This window comes from Rana temporaria, chromosome 2, assembly GCF_905171775.1.
Source record: "Rana temporaria chromosome 2, aRanTem1.1, whole genome shotgun sequence".
NCBI lineage: Eukaryota > Metazoa > Chordata > Amphibia > Anura > Ranidae > Rana > Rana temporaria.
The window spans coordinates 249,820,490-249,839,574 of NC_053490.1; the positions used below are offsets into that span (position 1 = coordinate 249,820,490).

General features: G+C 41.6%; 1 protein-coding gene across 1 annotated transcript in view; it reads left to right on the forward strand.

Annotated features, from left to right (window-relative positions):
- The first annotated feature begins 5,509 nt into the window (after window positions 1-5,509).
- The window catches only part of NIPSNAP2 (nipsnap homolog 2), a 41,415-nt gene continuing 27,839 nt past the window's right edge, over window positions 5,510-19,085 (forward strand). Inside the window, exons 1-4 of the mRNA XM_040336755.1 lie at window positions 5,510-5,649; window positions 12,509-12,648; window positions 15,174-15,219; window positions 17,121-17,215. Of these exons, the coding sequence (XP_040192689.1) occupies window positions 5,570-5,649; window positions 12,509-12,648; window positions 15,174-15,219; window positions 17,121-17,215 (361 nt within the window). The 5' untranslated portion in view covers window positions 5,510-5,569. The remainder of the gene's footprint in view (window positions 5,650-12,508; window positions 12,649-15,173; window positions 15,220-17,120; window positions 17,216-19,085) is intronic.

The window sequence follows — 19,085 nt, forward strand, 5'->3', positions numbered from 1 at the left end:
GAGGATCTGCGCTGCTCTGTGCAAAACCTCTGCACAGAGCATGTTTTGTTTTTGGTTAAAAATAACAGACTTTAATTTTGGAGAATAAGGATATCATTTAGTGTCACATTAATATGTTTTAAAAAGTAAATGACATTTACATTTAAAAGTAGTTTGATACCAAATTATTAACAACACCCAAAATAACAGTTCAGTTGAGGATATGCTATCTAGGTTGTGCCAATATTTGCTGTTACTGCCAAACACATTGCATGTCCAGCGATTTCACAACCATGGGCTATTATGTATTCATTTCTTTTATTTGGTAAAATGTGAAGAAAGCAAGCGATGAGCTTGATTTTTATAAAGTAAACTGAGCTGTGTAGAGTACAACTGTATGAACTTTTCTAATAAAGACAGAAAAATAAAGGCAAAAGCAGATAGTGTTGTCATGCTCCTGATTTGATCAGGTGACTGCTGCAATTACATTGACATACATATACCTGTATATAGTCATGGTTTTGCTAGATGGTTTACTTTAATCAGTTTATAACAAAGTTTGAATTGCATTATATTGACCTGTATAAAGTGAAGTTTTGCTATCTATGGAACATCTAGAAATGTAAAGCCTCATGCACACTGGGCATTTTTACAGCTGCTGTTTGGGAGTCAGACTTTTTTTTAACTGCCTCAACTCACTGCATGTTATTCAAGGTGTTCATGCACACAAAGGGGGTTATTTACAAAAGGAAAATCCACTTTGCACTACAAGTGAAATTGCACTGAAAGTGCAGTCACTGTAAATCTGAGGGGAAGCTCTGCTGATTATTTCATCCAATCATGTGCAAGCTAAAATGCTGTTTTTTATTTTCCTTGCATGTCCCCCTCAGATCTACAGCGGCTGCACTTCCAAGTGCAATTTCAAGTGCACTTTGCACTTGTAGTGGAAAGTGGATTTGCCTTTAGTAAACAACCCCCGTAGGCTTTTAGAAGTGAAGAGGAGAGTTTACTGGCAGAAAAAAAAAAACTCTGCCAGTGCGTTCTGGCAGAAAAACAGCTGACCGTTCTAAAACTGTTAAATGCTGGTGTCCTGCGTTTAGCAGAGTTTTTTATTATTTTTTAAAGCGGCAGCTGCCAGCGCCTTTTAACAACCAGTGATTAGTTGGTTGTTAAGAAGCAGGCCCCGACACCAGCCACCGCGTCCTTGACAATGGATGAGTCATCAGCTGTCAGCGTGTATCCCCGCTGACACCTGAATGTAAAAAAAAACACATTGCTGGCAATAAAGAAAAGATTCATTGTCAATCACAACGCCCGCTACCACCGCCAACTCATAAAAAGAAAAACCTTCAGTCAATAATTAAGAGATGCCCCCTTGTGACATCATGGACTGAGGGCATGCTGGGATCACCCTACTTCTGCTTCAATAATCCTACCAAAAATATTTACTGCCCCCCTGAAAAACAATTCATGATGGATTGCTTATCAAAGGGTAATGAAAGAGGTTAGTGGGTGTTAAGGAGGCATTATTGTCACCTCCTGATGCCTGTGTTTTTTTTTGGGGACATTGCGGGACTACACCACAACTGCAAGCCAAGCATTTGGCTCATGGTTGCGGTGCAGCCCCATTCACCTACTATACATGGGAGAGTTTGACAGATTGTGCTGCCTGTCAAACTCTGCATGTAGTACTGCGATAATGTGTATTGCTCGTAGGTGAGAGGGTGCGAAAAAAACGGATCAGCCGTCTGTTTTTTTTTATCACCCCCTAGCTGCCGATATGAAAGGGGTTTAAGGGTTTACACGGTATTGCGTCCTGCTGTAAAATAGGGTCACATTACCAGCAAATTTTGTTTTGTCATAAGGAAATTTTTGATTTGGAGACAAACTGCCAGGTCTTTCTGAACAAAGCTTTAGCGTGTGTTGCCATACGCAGGGCCGAAACTAGAACGAGGGGGGGGCACATGCCACGTGTGCCAACTTGAGGGGAGCCAGGATCCGGACCCCAGAGATTCAGTCTGCTAACTTGCTGCCTTGAAGTCAAACCTGGACAGGAGGGGTGGGGTGGCATTTGCTAGAAACAATTGGCTGTATTTTCCTCCTGTGGCCGCTGAAAGACAGATTCAGCAGCTGCAGAAGGAAAATACAGCCGATGGCTATTGGTTCTAGTAAATGCCTCCCATTCTGCCTCCCCTCTCATTGTGCTGCCTGAGTCCTACCTGTCCTTTCCCCCTCCCATGTAGCACCTCCGGCTGCCCCCTTTCACCTCCCTGCCGGCTGCTGTATGTGTCAGGATGGAGATTGGGGTGAAAGGGTCAGGTAAATGTCATTTACCGGCCCCTTCCGTTTCTGAATGAACAGTGTGAGTGATTAATACTGATCACTCACTCTGTTCACTAATAACCAAAGCATAGTACACTGCAGTGCAGCTGAGGCTGCCAGAAGAAAGCAGCAGCGCTTTATGTGCAGAATCCAAGCCTCACTCAGGCGGTTTGGGAGGGGCGTCGCCAGCAAAGAAGAAGAGAACACAGAAGCACATTTGTGGAGTGGATTTGGGGTGCCAAACTGAGTCTTTGCCCTGGGTGAAAGAATGTCTAGCTTTGCCACTGATCATACCAATAGGTGCCTGTACTTCATGCCGTTTTACTACAGTAATATCTTAAAATATGCACTCACTAACAGAATCATATGCTTTAAAGTGGTTGTAAACCTTAGACATGAATTCTGAACATAGCATATCCCTGTGTAGTGTGTGCTTGTCTCAATTAAGAGCACTAAGTGTCATATCAACCAGTGTGCAGGGAACCTGGCCCCAAGGGAATGGGGGGGGGGGGGGGGGAACCTGTCACAGAGTACACAGTAATGCATGGGTATGGGTGCTCTGCTGATCCTGTAATATCTCACAGGAATCCTATGAGTGAGATATTGACACAGGATCGGCAGTGCACATATGCTATATGAACAGGGCATGCTGAATCTGCTCCACCTCCCATCCTATCCCTGCTGTATCTGCACCGGCCACACATTGAATACCCCCTTTTTCTTTCTTACCCCCTCTCCCTCTCTCTCTCTCACCCCCTCTCTCTTTCTCTCCTCTCTCTCACCCCCTGTCTATCCCATCCCCCTTCTCTCTTTCTCTCACCCTTCTCTCTCACCCCCCTTGCTCTCTCTTTCATCTCCTCTGTCTCTTTCCTACCCCTTCCTCCATCTCTCTTCAACTTTCTGTCTCTCTCACCTCTTTCCCTCCTTATATCCCTGCCCTCACTCCCTTTTTACATCACTGTCCCCCCTTGCCATAGTGTATTCACTTTGCAGATGCTAATGTAAGGGGGACTATGGTGACCAGAGACCCCTTTACCTCAGAGCTCCCCTTTACATCAGAATCCTCAGTGTTCACCTTTATATCAGGGTCTGCAGAGTTTCTCCTTGCCCTATAAGGGGAAACCCTGTGGACTCTGATGTAAGCTGGGATGCTGATGCAAGGGGGAACGCTGTGGACTCTCATGTAAGAAGAACTCTCCCTTAGACCTCCTACACACGATATGAAAATCAGAAGGGGAAATTTGTAAGACGAGCTGTCTGCGGATTTTCGGATCGTTAGTATGCTGCTTTCGAAAACCGATTTGACTTTTTCATCGCATAAAAGTTGGATGTGCAGGCTATAAAATTTTTGTTGGATGTGAACTCAACATTTGATTTTCGAATGGTCAGTACAGAAATGTCACACAAAAGTCGAAAGTGCAAACACGCATTATCGGAATCAAGGAACGACTGGGAAGAGTTTGGTCATGTAAACTACTGTTCGTGATCTAGAATTAACATTGCCGAAATGTCGAAATGCAGCGCACATTCTCATCTTCTTTAAAGAGGAGGTGCGGGAAAAAAAAATTAAAAGCCAGCACCTACACATACTGCAGCTGCTGGCTTTTATTAAATGAACACTTGCCTGTCCTGGAGTCCAGCGATGTCGGCAGTAGGGTTCACGGCATGAAGCCGAAAGGCTACACTGCCGCTGCCATTGCGGGTAAGAAACCCGGCAGTGTAGCCTTTCGGCTTTATGCCAGGAACCCTACTGCACATGCGTGAGGCCCCGCTCCTCTCTCCTATTAGCCTGGCAGCCATGGGAGGAGGAGGAGGGAACCCCGCGGTGACGTCACGGCCGGACTCCTGGAAGTGGGAAAGGATACCTGTCCCCCCTCCCCCCAAAGGGTGCCAATTGTGGCACCGGAGTGGGGAGGAATCCGATGAGCGGAAGTTCCACTTTAGGGTGGAGCTCTGCTTTAATGGGATAATAATGAAGCCCCAGAAGAATTTACCCCCTTCCTGACCAGAGCACTTTTTGCGATACGGCACTGCGTCACTTTAACTAACAATTGCGCGGTCATGCGATGTTGTACCCAAACAAAATTGACGTTCTTTTTTTTCCCACAAATAGAGCTTTCTTTTGGTGGTACTTGATCACCTCTGTGTTGCTTTTTTTTTTATTTTTTGCGCTATAAACAAAAAAAGCGTAAATTTTGAAAAAAAAGCAATATTTTGTACTTTTTGCTATATTAAATATCCCATATTTTTTTTTTTTTAACCACTTAAGGACCGCCCGACGCCGATATACGTCGGCAGAATGGCACGGCTGGGCAGATGGACGTACCGGCACGTCCTGTACATCTACCCAACCGTGGGTCGCGGGCGCGCGCCCGCGACCCGGTCCGAAGCGATCGGTCCCTGGAACTGAAGAACGGGGAGAGCTTCACTGTGGCGGCTGCACCGATCATCCCCTTTATAGGGAGACACAATCGATGACGTCACTCCTACAGCCACACCCCCCTACAGTTGTAAACACACACTAGGTGAACCCTAACCCCTTCAGCGCCCCCTGTGGTTCACTCCCAAACTGCAACTGTCATTTCCACAATAAACAATGCATTTTAAATGCATTTTTTGCTGTGAAAATGACAATGGTCCCAAAAATGTGTCAAAATTGTCAGAAGTGTCCGCCATAATGTCGCAGTCACGAAAAAAATCGCTGATCGCCGCCATTAGTAGTAAAAAACATTTTTTTTATAAAAATGCAATAAAACTATCCCCTATTTTGTAAACGCTATTGCGCAAACCAACCGATAAACGCTTATTGCGATTTTTTTTACCAAAATATTGGTAAATATAAGCAATAAGCGTATATTGATTGGTTTGCACAAAACCAAATATTATTTATGTTTATATTTTTTTTATTATATAGTTATATATGTTACATTGTATACCCAGCCCTAGTATTAGCAGCACAACAAATAGTATTTATGTTTACATATTTTTGTATTTGTATATAGTTTATATAGCTCACATTCTATTCCCAGCACTAGTATTGTTTCCAAATAGTCTAGGTCAGGAAATATCTATCTAAGGCTAAGCACTGGTAGGCTCTGGCAGCGCCTTTTATGTAAAGTCCCTCTGGTGGTTGTTTGTGATATTACATGCTCATTATAAGGACCTCTTCAAGACAGCAAATGTCCACCTGGCGGCGCTGTTGAGAATGACAGCGGCGCTCCTCCTCCGTTCCCTGACGTGCACTGGCAGCGCAGCGGATTGTTGCAAGATGGCGAGCAGAGCTGTGTCCGCGGCTTGGAGTAGGGCGAATAGGGTGCAGGCCTGCGGGCCTAGTCTTCTGCTTGCCAGGTGAGCATGTGCAATACCCTAATACGTCCCCTCCTTGCACTGAATTACTATAGAGCTGTAAGGTTTCCCTGTGATAAGTGCGGTAAAGTGTTGCTTGGCGCGGAGCAGTGAGGAGAAGACTGTATTAGACACTCAGTACTAGCTGTGTGTAGTGTCGGTGTGTAGAGGTGTCTCCCTCATTGTTCTGTATATACAGGGCTTTGTATACTATGATTGTGTGCTGGAGATTGGAGACAGCTGTTGTGAGCTCTGCTCAAGGTCACCCCAGTGCTGTGTATTCTCCTCTCCTATGTACTGACATGACAGGGATACCTTACCCTGTATGGGAACAGCATGGGAACCCTTCACCATACTCCTCATACAAGGGGGGCTTCTATTACACACTATTCCCTCAGCTTTACTCCACCGCTTCCAACAAAAATGGAATCCACAAACAAAAATTAAAGTGCATGTAGGTTTGTACATTGAAGTGTGCAGAGCATTGCAACCAGTGCACAGGCTTCCTGCAGACTATTCCTCCAGCCCCAGGTCTGGACAGAGGCATGGACCTCCTATTATTGGGCTGAAGCATACACTGGACTACAAGCATGAGTCCCTCTTACTCAATAGGCTTTTAACCTTTTCGTGATGGAAGGTAAAACAAACGCCTGAACGCAGTTTTGCGACTTTGACCTGTGTTAGTAAAACATACAACTACTTTGTGCCAGGGGGTTCCAGACTTAATAAACAAAGCACCAGTTATTTGTTCTTCAGACTTTTAGGGGGCCACACAGCGGCCAGTTGGAGTGGAAACTTCCCTGACATCGGTGGGAGTAAACATTACCACATTTGGTAAGGGACGAGGAATAGTGCCCTAATGTTGGTGTCATTAGGAGGAATAATAATGCCCCCTTGGTGCCATTAGGAAGAAAAGTATCCCCCATTGTTGGTGCCGTTGGGAGGAACGGTGCCCCGTTGTTGGTGTCAGTTGACGGAATAGTGTCTTGTACCAGTGGGAGGAATAGTGCACCCAGGCAATCAAGGAGCCACAATCTGCAAACCACTGACTTATTGAATCCAGCTGAATAATCCGTTTTTTTTTTTTTTTTTTTTACAATAATTAGTAAAATAATTTGTTAAAATATAGCTGTATATTTCTTGCTTTAACCACTTAAGACCCGCACCATTATGCAGGTAAAGGACCTAACCCCTTTTTGCGATTTGGCACTGCGTCACTCTAACTGACAATTGCACAGTCGTGCGACGTGGCTCCCAAACAAAATTGGCGTCCGTCTTTTTTTTTTTTTCCCCCACAAATAGAGCTTTCTTTTGGTGGTATTTGACCTGCAGTTTTAATTTTTTGCGCTATAAATAAAAATAGAGCGACAATTTAGAAAAAAAATGTATTTTTTTTTTGAACTTTTTGCTATAATAAATATCCCCAAAAAAGATATAAAAATTTATTTTTTTTCCTCAGTGTAGGCCGATACGCATTCTTCTACCTATTTTTGGTTTGCGGAAAATTTATAGTGTTTACAAAATAGGGGATAGTTTTATGGCATTTTTATTAATAATTTATTTTTACTACTAATGGCGGCGATCAGCTATTATTAGGCTTCATTTCCACTGACGTTTTTACAGCCACTTTTCTGAGCGTTTTTTACAGTTTAAAAACGCCTGTCCATGTTATTCTATCTATGGCATCATGCCCACATAGGCGTTTTTGAGCTGCAAATGGCATAGGCGTTTTTGAGCTGAAAAAAAAAACGCAGGACCAGGGCCTTCTGAAGCTCCAGAGTAGAGCTGTAAAACTGGCAGATGTGCGAAAACGCTCAAACGCTACCGCGGCATTTTTAAAGCTGCTCACAAAATATTTTTTTTTTTTTTTTTTTTTTTTTACAAAATAAACATGGCCAGGCGTTTTTAAGCTGTAAAAAAGGCTAACAGTGGCTGTAAAAACGCCAGTGGAAATGAAGCCTTATTATTATTATTATTATTATTATTATTTATTATTATTATTAATTTTTTTTTTCCCGTGACTGCGACATTATAGCGGACACTTTTAATACATTTTTGGGACCATTGTCATTTTCACAGCAAAAAGTGCTATGAAAATGCACTGATTACTGTGAAAATGACAATGGCAGTAAAGGGGTTAACCAATAAGGGCGCTAAGGGGTTAAGTGTGCCCTAAGGAAGTGATTCTTACTGTAGGGGGGTGTGGCTGTAGGTGTGATGTCACTGATCGTTGTTCCCTATAACAGGGAACAGATGATCAGTGACACTGCCACAGAGAAGAACGGGGAAGGTGTTTACACTCACCTCTCCCTGTTCTTCAGCACCTGAAGTTATGGCTGATTGGTGTATGACACCTGACAACATCTATCAGGGGTCTTCAAACTACGGCCCTCCAGTTGTTCAGGAACTACAATTCCCATCATGCCTAATCATGTCTGTGATTGTCAGATTTTTACAATGCCTCATGGGAAGTGTAGTTCCACTACAGCTGGAGGGCTGTAGTTTGAAGATCCCTGATTTATTTGTTGAAAAACTGGGCAGTGTATGTGATGTGAGAACAGACATTGCCCAGAAGGTAAGAATACCTTGCTTAAAATGAAGGTTCTGTACTAATAGTAAACAAATAATCCATCCATATCCTTTTATTTCAGGATGTTTTTCTACCGTAACTCATGTTATACAGAACAGGACGATCAGACAAATAAGTGTTAATAAGAGTAATTACAATTTAAGTGAAGCCAATTGGATCCTGTTTATCTTTAACCAGTATTCATCTCTTGGAGCGTCACTACTAATGTGCTCAAACTGCACTGCGTTTTACCACCTAGGCAACCATGCAGTAATTAGTCTCTGTGATTTATTTGAGAGAGCAATATATACTGTAATCACAATAGATTACACACAGAGATGTTCTTAGTTATATGGTTTATGGCTGGATACAGCATGCTATGGGGGCACAAGGAGAAGAGGAGGGACTAAGATTGTTGGCAAGGGACCACAGAAGGGGAGGTCCGGGGTCGTTATGTGCACGACTATTACACAGAGCAGGTAAGTATAGCTGGTTTATAAACAAAAAATGCTGTTCGCATTACTTTTAATTATCACTGCCCAGAGTTGAAGTCTTGGATAGGCAATATTGGTTGCATACAAGAGCCGTGCTTTGTGTATTTCTTTCAGATTTGTGCCTTCACTCAACATGATACTTCTCTGTGCAGGAGCCTCCTGTAATAGACTGGTCACTGCTGCTCATTCTTCTTATGCAGGGTGACTGGTCTTGTAGTTTTCTGCAGACAGTCTGTAGTGGGTGGAGCCTGCTGGGTCCCTCCCATATCTCTGCTCTGTGCTCAGGCTATGTACAGCATAATGGTGATGTCACCACTACTTTCACAAAGTATTAGCTGGGTTTGAAAATGCATAATGCATATTCAAAGTGGATTCATATTTTTTTATGGCTATAGTGGACCATCTATAGATGAAAATGTGTGTGCCTGGAGCTCAGCTTTAAAGCATTTTAACCCCCCAAAAAAATAAAACAGATCATGTTCCATTAAAGCCTGTTCTACTAGCCTACACTGGCAGCTCCTAAACTCGAGTTTAGGAGCTTTTGGCATTTTTTTGCCAAAGCTATTGAACTCCACCCCATAAAAGCCTACGTGTCCATGTACACACAGGCTTTTAGCAGAGTTTAGAAGCTGCTGCATTTAGGTGAGGTTAAACCACCCTCTCCTGAATGTGGAAGAATCATGTTCAGGATAGGAATGTTTTGACTGGCAGCCGTGGGAAAATGCAAATCGCTGTGAAAACATGGTTTGTATTTTTGCAGCGTTTCACATTTTTCCGGGGATGTGGTCAGGGAAGGCGAGTGTACCTTGTAAATGTGGAAAAGTTCCCCGCCCTTTTTTTTTTTTTTTTTTTTTTTTTTTTTTAGCAGCAAGAATGGATAAATATCTATTATAAGGCCCCATGTACACTGCTGCTGCTAAACGGACGTTCAGAGGCAGTTGGACACTTTTTCAATTGCCCCTCAACTCATTCAATGTTATCTTATGTGTACATGTACACATGTTCGTTTACTGTCATTTTTAAGCAGTGGAGTTTTATAGGCCGCTTTTTTTTTTTTTTTTTTTTTTTTTTTTAAGGCAAAAAAAAATAGTTCAGACGCTCAATTTTCTGACTTTTTATAATGCTAAACGCGGTAACCCGCCTTTAGCCACATTTCATTTATTTGTTTTCATTCGTTTTTAGCTATCTTAAAAAAAAAATTATCTATCTATTATTTTGTACAACTGAACTTTTTCTAGTAGATAAAATAAACTTTTTTTTTTTATATAATAGATATTTGTCCATTCTCACTGCAAAAAAAAACTGTATTTTTGGGGTGCGCAGTCTCCCTGACTCATATGTGCTTTTTCTATGATAGGCTAGTGTACAAGTAGTCTTGCATCTGGATCCTCTAGCTTTGAACCTGAAATCTGGTTTAAATAGTTCTTGTGAAGATAGAAATATTGCAGCCACTGTTGCTGAAATGTCTGTGCTGTTCCCATAAGGATGATTTATCCTAAATGTACTTTTCTTAAAGCCGCATTCCACCCAAAAGTGGAACTTCCGCTTTAACCACTCCTCGCCCCCTTACATGCCATATTTGGCATGTAATTTTTTTGGGGGGGCAAGTGGGGGCTTCGGTAGGACTAGGATTTCCTGTCCCACTTCCTCCTTCCGCCCAGGGACCGCCTAGACGGCGACTCCTCTCGCCTTAGGTGTCCCCTCCCTGTAGGCGATCGCCTGGGACCCGTGACAGGTCCCAGGCGATCGCCTGTCCACTCTGGGAGTGCCCAGCCGTGAAGCCGAAAGCTGTCATGGTCGGGTGCCCGAAGTGACAATGGAGGTGCCAGCGGAGAGGAGCGACGCTCCGTTCGCCGCATTGCTGGACCGTGGAACAGGTAAGTGTCTGTTTATTAAAAGTCAGCAGCTACATTTTTTGTAGCTGCTGACTTTTAATAAACATACAAATACCTGGAACTCTGCTTTTAAGTCTGGTGCCACCTGTCATCTGGAGTAAGTTAAAATCACCTTTGCGAGGACATAGACAGCAATGAACCCCCCCCCCCCCCACACCCACTGTTTTAGTTATAAAACAAAACATACTCCTGGTAACCCTCTATAATCTCACTCCATCTCTTCCCCATCACATGCCCAGTCTGAATTGGAGGAGTGAGATGAGTGAGTAAGGCCCCTTTCAGACGGACGGCTGTTTTGCCGCAGTTAAAAGCACTACAAATGTTTTGTGAAATTCAAGGCTCCAGGCACTGCGATTAGCTGCATTTGCACATTGCGATTACATGCGTTTACGTGCGTTTAACTGCGGCTGCGTTTAGCTGCGGTATTCATTTCCATAGCAACCATTTGTTTCTTTTTCTTTGTTTGGGTCCCTTGAATTCTAAAACGCTGCTATCCGCAGTTGACAAAAAAGACTGCGATTACCTGCGGTTATGTGCATATAGCTGCGCTACATCGCACCTGGACGCATTCAATTCTATTTTTTCTATTCGCACCAAACCGCATGTAACGTAATCGTGCGTAAACGCTGTGTGTGAATGGGGCCATAGGAAAACATTGTGTGCTTTTAGCTGCGGTAGAAAAATAGAAAATCCGCAGCTAAAAGCACCATTCTATCCGTCCGTCTGAAAGGGGCCTAACTGTGTGCATTGGGCAAATCATTTCTGTGAAGTCTTAATTTAGGTTAGTGCATATTTCAAAATTGTTTGGGAGGGGTATGTGTTGCAAGAATTAAATGTGCGCTCTTATTGTAATTACCCTTTTAGAATTCTAACAAGAAAACCAATGCAAATAACAGTGAGGTGCTATAAATGTTTATTTTCAGGTTTTATCAGCTTAGTACAGTCACAGTTTTGGTTGCCTTGTGACAAGGCATTCTGTGCATTTTAATGGATTTATTAAATGAGTAGTTTGGTATTACTTTTGAATTACGTTAATGTCAGTCTGCTGTCATTCCCTTACATGCTGTAACAGTAAGGTCAAACGGTGTCACATTCATGTAGTGTGACCCTGTTACTATATGCACATCACCTTTACAGCTATTTAAAGATGAACTCGGAGCCGACATAGACATTACCTTTTAAGATAAACTTCAGGAAGACAAACGCCAATTAATCCAGTTATGTATTTAAAAATAAAAAAAACTTGTGTTTGCATACAACTAGTAATATTGCCTAAATCTGTCCCCTGTACAGCAGCGCTCACACTAGAAGGGAGAATCTGGTCAGCACTGAGCCTGTCGTTTTTTTTTTATTGCTTTCCACAGTGCTAATATTCTAACTCTGAATATGCTTTCAGGAGGAAAGAGTACAGTTGGCCATACACTTGTAGATTTCCTAATGGACATTCATGCGAACATTCTCAATACCTTTTTAGTGACCTGCTGAATGTTGTTCAAACGTACTTCAAAAAACATTTGTTCTTTTGACAATGAATTTTGAAGTGAATGGACTTTCTTGAACTAAAACAATGTTCACTGAAATTCCTTCAAGAAAAGTTTTCCATCCTGCTTCTTCAAATTTTCTTGTAACAGCAAACAAAAACAAACGAACATTTTTAAAACAGACAGCATGAGGAAGGGAGTAGAGAGCCGATAACCAGCTTCTGTAAAAGGGACATGTACACTGATAACCAGGGCATTGATTATCAGGGCAGTCCTAAAAGTGCTGCCAATCTGCACTTCATCAGTGTCGCCTATCTGGCATTTACAACTCTTAACTACTTCAGCAGCAGTAGAGATATGTGATGTATAGGTATCTGTAAAGACATTTAAAATAATTTACTTATTTATGTATTCTTCCTGCAGGGGCCTTGCATCATCTAGTCAGAAAGCCAAAGAAGACAGCTGGCTCAGATCCCTTTTTGTGCGCAAGGTCGATCCTCGCAAGGATGCACACTCAAATCTGCTGGCCAAGAGGGAGACCAGCAACCTCTACAAAATACAATGTAATTATTACAGTCCTTTGTCTGTTTCTATGGTAGAGAGCTCATTTTGATAGTATAGTGGAACCTTGAATTACAAGCATAAACCATTCCAGGAGAATTCTCGTAATCCAAAGCACTCAAATCGCATATCAAAGCGTGTTTCCCCCATAGAAGTCGATGGAAATGAAAATAATTTGTTCCACATTGACTTCAATGGCATGCAATACTGCATGTGAACAGAGGTGGGGGGCGTCGGAGAGCTTAGGAGACACTCTGAAAGGTCCAAGGACAGCTTGGCTGATGTCGCCCCTGCACTCCAGGCCAAATGCAGTACTGCACACCCCGTTAGCTTGAATTCTGCTCATTTTGCGAGACAACACTAGCAAACCGAGTCAGAATTTAAAACAAAAAGTCGCTAGTCTTTCAAAATGCACGTTACTCGTAAACCGAGGTTCCACATAGCAAGACACATGGGAATATTAAATAGCTATGTTCTCTTTTTCATTTGACTTTTCTAAAATATACAAACATCGGAAGCGATCCGAGAAGATATGTCATATGCATATAAAAATGTGGACACAGAGAATATTAGGCTAGGTTCACACTATTTATATAAATGAGTGACGCACGCATTGCCCTAAAATTAATAGTGAAATAATTGCTGCTGTCATGAAACAATTTGTTATTTATCAAAGTTGTAAACCCCTACAAAAGTTATGTAGGGCAACACAGAGCTTACAACAAACTTAAAAATGTGCAAACTTATACACAACAAAATAAATAATGAAAACATGTGTATAATAAGTCCACTTATTACTTAAGTCCACAGGTGAGAAACTGATCCCACATCTGTCTGTTTTTAGTGGACAGTATCGGACGTTGGCAGGTGTCAACGGACACGTGTCCATTGACATCCACCTTTCCATAGAGGGCAATGGGTGGTCTGATCGGGTCTGCCTAAAAAACTGACAGATGGACCCGATTGGTCCGCCCACGTGAAAGGGACCTGAATAGTTCCTGAAATACCCTCTGATGTAACTTCTTTCGCAAAAAAGACAACCTTAGTAATCAAAAGTTAGTTTCAAATTGCTGATGATTTTTAATGGTTAGCAGTTAGTGCCTAGGTATATTAAAGGAAACCTGCACTTATCTTTTAAATACTTTTTTCCAGGACATTTTCACCATTTTTTTTTGCATTATACTTTTATACTGTGGATTCTTATTAAACATGCTAATTGGTCAAGATGTGTACAAACCCCTTTTATATGACAAATGTTTACTTTTATACTAATCTAATCGCTTTGGTTTGGCATCCTTGCCAACGGCCCCACATTCTTGCTTAAATTCCAAGCAGGGATTGGGTATGGGAGTTTTTCCCTTGCAACAGTCTTTTATTTGTGATTGGCATCAAAATAAGTTTTTAAATTGCACAGACAAGGAGCCATCATATAAAGAGAATACAGCCTACAGTCACCTGTGTCAGGCATAGAGAATAAACAAAATCAAAAGGTTCCTTAAACACCAGTCAGTGCAAAATATAAAATGCCAAAGAGTAGGAATAACACGGAATAATGTTCATGTATATGTAACACGTTAACTTACAATTTAACATAAAATGCACCATATCAGACAATGGCACAGACTAAGAAATAGGGAACCACTATGCCCAGAATGCTGCTAGCACATTATGAGGAAGATGCGCACAAAATTATTCATATGCAAGAACAGAGGACAAAAAGAGAAGGAAATGGCAGAAAGGCAAAAGAGAGAACGAGGCCCAAGGTTCACAGGGCTTGGAGAAAAGCATCAACTAAACAATCCCCTGAGATAAAGCAAGAGGCACATTCACATATGTTGCCTACTGTGCACACATTTGCTTGAACGGAGTTTGTCATGAATAAGGCTAGCAATTTTTCATGAATCATAATCCAGGAGACCTTATGCATTAAATGATGTATTGAAGCCATCTTCCACGCGCCCGTAATTGTAATTTTAGCCACAGGGGGAATGAAGCAGACCAAACTCTGCACAGGGTTAGGCGGAGTGTCCTTCAGTAGAGCAATATGAGGTTACTGCAGGATAGAGAAGCCAGACACTTTGCAAAGCATGGAAAAGCAGTGGCGCATAAATCATGGAGATACCTCCCTGTGAGCCTTAAACTTTAGTACACAATTTTTCATAAGCAGTCAATGAAGGGGGATCGCCTGAGTTGTGTTGAAAAAATGAACCTTTAAGAGAAATAAAATCGGTCAAATAAGGGCATCTCTAATTTAGAAACACAGTGGGAAAGGTGAAGGGGCCATGATGGGTGAAAAAGTGGCCAATGTCATGGAGGCCGAGGCCCTTGTGAGTCCACCATTAAAATATCAAATATACATACCTGGAGTGGTATGGGTGTTTTTAGTGGGAGATCTATATAACTGTCCTTTTATTTCCAAATATATATTGTAAGCATTTATGAAAAATATGTATGTGGAATGCTGCAAGTCCATTGGGACCATCTGCTTTGTAGCTAATCTTTGAACTTTTTTTTTTTTTTGTTACAGTTCACAATGTAAAGCCAGAATGTCTAGATACCTACAACAAACTTTGGTAAGTCTGCTATTGTTCAGAATTTAGTCTTATTTACCCACATGATGGCTTGGGGCTCATGTACACAGGCGTAGGTTTGTGGCTGAACTGCTTCTTTACCTCTTCAAAAGCAGTTCAGAAGCAGCTACATAAGCAATCGAGAGGCAATGCAACTCAAAGAAACTGTGTGAAATACTACATTTGACTCCCTTCTGTGTTTGATGTTGTTGAGCTCTTACTTGAGTTAACATCACTTAGAGCCAGTATACATGGGCCTTGGTGGCTCACCTGACATCATTTTGTGAAACATTTTTTGATGTATGTGGAATTCAATAATTGAATATTTCATTGAATCTCTTGAAGCAGTTTACAATCAAACTTACTTCATACTGATATGAAATTCCCATGTACACTAACCGTAAGGGCTCATGTAAATAAACTCCGGACACTGGTTGCAATTGGCTTTCTTGTGCTATTAAGCTGCGTGGACTCGCAATGACTTTAATGAAGAAAAGGCGCTCATGAGAAAAAAAAAATAAACTATGTACATGAGCCTTTGCTGTACCACAAAGATAAGTCCATAACCACTTGCCTTTCGTGGAAAAGTGTAGCGCTAAATGTGAAAAGGATTCTTATAACGAGAATCAAAATGACAAATCATCAACATATGTGTATACCATAAAACATTTTTTTTTTAAAAAGTGGCATATATAAACAGAGTCCATATACCATCCAATTAGTATGTGATAATATTCTCTCTAGTGATGACCACCATAAAGAAAATTTTAATAAAAATATTTTTTTTTAAAAAAAGTCCCATTAACCACTTAACCCCTGGACCATATTGCAGGTCAAAGACCAGAGTACTTTTTGCGATTCGGCAAAAAGTAGCCACGCCACACACTGATGCGTTTCGTCACTTCCGACTTCAGCAGAGGGCGAAGTCGGAAGTGACGAAACGCGTCAGAGTGTGGCTACAACGGCACCACCACAAGGAAGGAAGAAGATTTCGTTCCATTGCATTCCACCGCTGACCAATCACCGTGCATCAATACAAACGCTGTACAGCACGCGCGCTGCCCCTAGACGTGGAGGACAGCGGTGAACTGGTGATATCTTCTCCTTACTCTGCTCATATATATGTGATCTCCTGTACGAGCATTACCTTATGGGATGTTTTAAACTGGGGGGTACATGGTAAAAGGTGGAACTACACTATTGTAGTTTTTCTTTCCCCTTTCTCTCCTATATGTGCCTCAATTGAATATATATATATATATATATATATATATATATATATATTTTTTTTTATACACAAGTGCTAATTAAAGTGGATCTAAAGGCAGGAGGTTTTGTATCTTAATGCATTAAGAAACCTGTGTGCAGCAGCCCCTCTAATACTTACCTGAGCCCCATCTAGATCTAGTGCTATTGAATGAGTCTCGGCTGTCTGAGACTTTACCTGCTCATTGGCTGAGACAGCAGTAGTGTGCCATTGGCTCCCACTGCTGTCAATGAGAAAAAAGAGGGTGGCGGGTCCAAGCCATTGCTCCATGTCTGAATAGGCACAGAGCAGCGGCTCCGCTTGGGTGCCCCATAGCAAGCTGATTGTTGTTGGGGCAATCGGCAGGAGGGAGGGACCAGGTGTGCCAACGGGACATGAGAAGAGGATCTGGGCAGCATGTAAGTATATAACATGTTTGTCATTGTTAAACAACAAAAAAAGGTGAGACTTTTAATATCACTTTAACCTGTGTACAGTTTGTTCTGATCATGGAGGGGTTCGCAATATTATTTTATAAATAAAAATAAACGGTTAGCGCAAATAAAACCGTCAACAAATGTACTCAACTGTTTACGAAGTGCTCCATAATTGCTGTAATCATCTAACGTAAAATTGTTTTACCTTTGTTGTATTTAAGCGAAGAGGTATTGCCAAAGATCCATGCAGGTGACGAGTATCCCTGTACGCTTGTAGGCACGTGGAATACATGGTATGGAGAACAAGATCAGGCAGGCAAGTGCAAGCCTCTTGGCATCACTTAATATTGAATTGCTCATTTAAAAACCAAATGCTTAACATAGTGGTGTGCTCTAATGCGAAGTGCTACTTTACGGGGTTATTCACACTAGCCACTAATGTGGATCGCTCTTAAGAGCGCATTTAACAGGTGGGTGGTGAGGAGGCATTATATCACCCCTTCACCTCCTGCTTGAAACCTGCGCTAGTGTAATGTGGGCAGTCTCCCACTGTTACAGGGTGCTTGCAGAGCAGCCCCAAGAACTTGATTAGGTTGTGTTTTCAGGGCACTTTGCCCATCAAAAGCAGTGGGAGGTTTAAATACTGCTGTGGCCATGGCATGTGTATACCAGTGGCTGCTGTCTCTGCAGCTAAAGGTGGTAACAGTTGGGGAGCAGTAAAATGTCTGTCTATTAATGTTTTGAACACCTTGTTTTTATGTACAGTTTGTGATTGACTGTACGAGGAGGAGCCTCATGCACGTTGCATATAAATGCTCTTCCTGCTTTGCTGTACTTTACAGTGGTTGTGCTTTATTTCTTCTCCAAACAAATCGAGCCTATAAATTGGCAATCTCTTTGAAAACAATGTATTTCCATTGTGTCATAGCATGGAGTTGCTACTACTAGTAGCAAATCTGCAAAATTATAACACAATTAAAAAAAAAAAAAATGTGAAGGAACAAGCAGATAAAATGTTAGAAATATGTCCAAAATTCTGTCTTTCTTACTTCAATAAGCTGACCTGGAATCGGTATGCAGATTAGGAGTATTAGCTTTCTTATTGTGCATGTTTGTTCAGGGTCAGTGATTTTAAAGTTAAGGTGTCCTTTTGTGATCCCGACTCTCACTGCTCATCTCAGGTCATATACAGTTTATGAAACTGAGGTAATCAGCTGAGAACATGTTCTCCACTGATTATCGCAGCACAGTGAGATTCTGTAACTGACTGTCACAGAAACAGATAGTTTATGAAGGTGCGATCTCAGCACCTCAATGGCGATCTGTGACAGAATTCTCACTTTCTGATTCACCAACTCAGAGGTGGAGAATCGGAGAGAGAAGCCAAAGCTGGCTGAGTATTGTGGAGACAGAAGGAAGTGTTTTGACTTCCATGCTTCACACACAAGCCCCTACAGTCAGAACACATCATCTCCACTATTACACACCCTAAAATGAGCAGGTTAGGAATTTATAGTGTGTGTGTGTGTGTGTGTGTGTGTGTGTGTGTGTGTGTGTTTGCCCAAACATTTATATATATTATTATTTTTTTTGCAGACACCATAGGGAATAAAATGGCGGTCATTGCAACTTTTTTTTCTCGCACGGTATTTGCGCAGTAATTGTTCAAATGCCTTTTTTGGGGGAAAATCATAGATTCAAACATAACAAAACCGTAAAGTTAGCCCAATTTTTTTGTATAATGTGAAAGATGATGTTACGCCGAGTAAATAGATACCTAACATGTCACACTTTAATATTGCACGCACTCATGGAATGGCGCCAAACTTCGGTACTTAAAAATCTCCATAGGCGACGCTTTAATTTTTTTTACAGGTTACTATTTTCGAGTTACAGAGGAGGTCTAGTACTAGAATTGTTGCACACGCTCTAACACACGCGACGATACCTCACATGTGGGGTTCGAAGGGAGTTTGCATATGTGTGGCGGGACTTGCATGCAAGTTCACTTCTAAGCGCGAGCTACCAGGGACAGGGGCGTTTTAAAAAATAAATTAAAAATTTTAATTTTTATTTTACTTCATTTTTTTTATTAACACTTTTATTTTACATTTTTATTTTATTTTTTGATCACTTTTATTTCCTATTACAAGGAATGTAAACATCCCTTGTAATAGGAATCACTG